The sequence below is a fragment of the Aptenodytes forsteri genome, unplaced genomic scaffold (genome assembly GCF_000699145.1).
Source record: "Aptenodytes forsteri isolate BGI_AS27 unplaced genomic scaffold, ASM69914v1 Scaffold1, whole genome shotgun sequence".
NCBI lineage: Eukaryota > Metazoa > Chordata > Aves > Sphenisciformes > Spheniscidae > Aptenodytes > Aptenodytes forsteri.
Genome location: NW_008795035.1, coordinates 4,465,439 through 4,468,717, shown reverse-complemented (window position 1 = coordinate 4,468,717; position 3,279 = coordinate 4,465,439). Strand labels below are relative to the sequence as shown.

The window sequence follows — 3,279 nt, the reverse complement described above, 5'->3', positions numbered from 1 at the left end:
TTCCTGAAACCTGATTTGTACCCAGTAAGAGCTGTACGCTTTTACCCTTCTTGTTCTTTAGTTATTTTTGGTTTTCATGTACAGAATTTTACAAGACATTTATTTAAAAAAAAATGCTTTATTTTTTGTTATTTCCCTTTGCTTATATCTGAATCAGTATTGCAAGTTGTCAGCCACAAGTAGGAGGAACATCTTTCATTATATATGTCCTTAAAGGAGAGATTAAATAATAATCACATCAGACAAAATAAAATTTAAAAACTATGATTGAAACAAACTACCAGAGATGTAAGTGCATTATGCAAATTAGAGTGAATATAACAAGCTTTTCAAAGCAATATAGAAAATAACATGTACATTTTAATTTCATGCATAATTTACACAAAACAACAAGGTATGAGTAATAAATTAAGTCATGATATACCTCTTAACACCTTTTAACACAATGGTGTCATTAAAATAGGCATCAATGACAAGCAGGTGTAATTGAAATAAAACCTATTAAGAAAAAGGGATGTCATCACTTATAAACAAACATAGTTTTTGCATAGAGGATTTAGTCGGTCCTTGAAAAAAAAGGTTTGAAAAGTCAGAAATGGCCTGCAGAGCACTAGAAGTGCAGATGAGATTTCACCCCACTAAAATTTTAATCAAAAAGGGTTAATCAAGAGTTGTGAAAATAGGTGAGTAGATGCACAGAAATAAAAAGACAAGCGATGAGGGAAAACCATAAAAAAGAGACAATGTGAGAAGAGAAATGAAGCATAGTTGGTTATTTTTACAAAAAAGACTAGTAACATCATTAGAGATTAAAAAAAGAGAGGAAAGTGCATCTTGGTGGTAGCATCATTTAGAGAACTGAGATCAACTCTATCCATCCTTTGTATTCTGTACTAAGGACTAACTCTCATACTGATACTGGTTATTACTCTATTAGCATACTGTGCTCTCGAACCTATGCCATCTGCACAATATTTTGTGGTTTTATCACTCAGAAAAGATTTTAAACACAAGCTACTGCCATTGTTCAATCTTCCCCATTTGTTATTCGCTCCCAGTAGATACGGCATGGGTTTTCCCCTTAAATGAAACTATTCAAAATGATCTCATCTGATGTGTTTTACCCAGGCGCCATCGCTGCCCTCATAAACCCACAAGGATTTATGATAATGGACAACAGCCGTGCCTCACAACAGAGTATGTGGAAAAATATCCCAAGTATAGCAACATTTCTCCTCCCCGGAGCCTTAAGCCGAAACAAGAGTACCAAGTGCATCGTGGGAAAATGGAAGGAATTACAACATTTAAGTAAACATTTTGAAGCAATGTGTTTTACAATTACTCTATGAAGTTTCTCATACTTTCTCATTTAAGGGGGGACTGAACATTGTATTGCAATCATTTTCAAAACGCGATCATTGCATCCTTTACACTTTTCACATATTTAAAAGTATAAATTTTGAATGTAGAAATACAGTTATCACAAAAAGGTCATAAAAAATAGTGAAGCATGCATACAAAAATATCTGCATTCTTTACAGCATCCTTTAACCTGTAAAGATTATCTAAAATTTTTGTCCTTGTTTTCAGCCTGTTTTGGAAATCTAGGTCTCATCGAGCCTGAAAAAGCTGGCAAGCTGGGGAACTTTCTGCAATACATGTGTGGAATCTGAGATAGTGGGAAAATGAAACCTTAAGAAAAAGGAAGAGGAATTTTTTTTATTCAGACAGTTCTAAATTATTAGGAGTTTGAAGAAAGCCAACTGTAAAGGGGTTCCGTAGGTCTGTCCTGTCAGTGCACAGACTCTGATGTTAAGCTTACAAAATTAAAGGGCATCTTTCAAAGAGTTAGAAAAAGACATCACTCATCCAGTATTAATACAGTGACAGGAGCATAAACCTTTACTTTCTGCATTATTGTTTTTCTTTTAAGCTGTAAGGGCAACAGGTGAAATTTTTTTATTTATTTATTAAAAACCAAAAGGGACATACATAGAAAGGCCAAATGCCCTTCTGCAAGATTGACTGTGTACTGCATATACTGTTTAAACATCTACATATGTAATATACACCATTTTGATGTAATGTGCCCACAGAAAAACAGTGAAATGCTGTTTCTGATTATATTCCATTCTCCTCATGCAATTAATAAATGCTGCCACTTGTAGTAGTATGATCTTTGCTCTGCTTCTTCTTTCCAGATCATTTCTTTGTAAAATTACAGCAACTTTTTCAAGTCTCCTTTCAGACATCTTAAAGAATATTTTTAAACTGGGAATGAGACTCAGTGTTGAAAAAAGTTGCTTTACCATCTACCTTTGAATAAAGGCTGTATCACGCATCAGAGACCCTAGATTTATGTATTACAGTTTTCTTTCCTCCTTGCTATCCCCTCTAACATATGGCATCACATTGATTTTTCAGAGTAAACATTATAAGTCATTGTTTTTCCATATAATGAAAAAATGACAAAAGTGACTCCATCAGAAAAAAGATGTTTTTTAACCAGTGTTTCCTTTTTCCCCAATTCAGATCTGATTATTTACCGTATGATATTGTGAAGCGACCTTTTCGGGTACAAGAAGAACATAAACCAAAGATGGGAGAGATAGAACTGGGAACCACATACCAGAAAGATTATAATGCTCATAAAATACAACCAGTGACATTAGTAAGACCTCTAGAGAGAAAACACACTACAGGAGGAAAATTGGATACCATACCAACCTATCAAGGTAATAATATATGCTGCCTTTAGAAATAACCAAGATGAAGGTAGTATTTTGAATTACCTATATTAGAAACTGGATTTCTTAGTTTGAGCCAGAGAGTAAGACATAATAGAAAGCAGGTGATAATGCCTTAAGATGTTCAGCACTCAGTTGGTTAGAGGTGACATTTGTTGGTTCTAAACCATGGGACAAAGCCCTGGAGGGAAGAGGGGCCCAAGAAAGCTGGGTAATATTCAAGGATCACCTCTTTCAAGCTCAGGAGCGATGCATCCCAACAAAGAGGAAGTCAGGCAAAAAAGCCAGGAGGCCTGCATGGATGAACAAGGAGCTCCTGGACAAACTCAAACACAAAAAGGAAGCCTACAGAGGGTGGAAGCAAGGACAGGTAGCCTGGGAGGAATACAGAGAAATTGTCTGAGCAGCCAGGGATCAGGTTAGGAAAGCTAAAGCCCTGATAGAATTAAATCTGGCCAGGGACATCAAGGGCAACAAGAAAAGATTCTATAGGTATGTCAGGGATAAAAGGAAGACGAGGGAAAATGTGGGC

General features: G+C 35.7%; 1 protein-coding gene across 1 annotated transcript in view; it reads left to right on the top strand.

Moving 5' to 3' along the window:
* The first annotated feature begins 716 nt into the window (after positions 1-716).
* The window catches only part of SAXO2 (stabilizer of axonemal microtubules 2), a 6,684-nt gene continuing 4,121 nt past the window's right edge, over positions 717-3,279 (top strand). The window contains exons 1-3 of the mRNA XM_009276545.2: positions 717-745; positions 1,129-1,308; positions 2,533-2,735. Of these exons, the coding sequence (XP_009274820.2) occupies positions 717-745; positions 1,129-1,308; positions 2,533-2,735 (412 nt within the window). The remainder of the gene's footprint in view (positions 746-1,128; positions 1,309-2,532; positions 2,736-3,279) is intronic.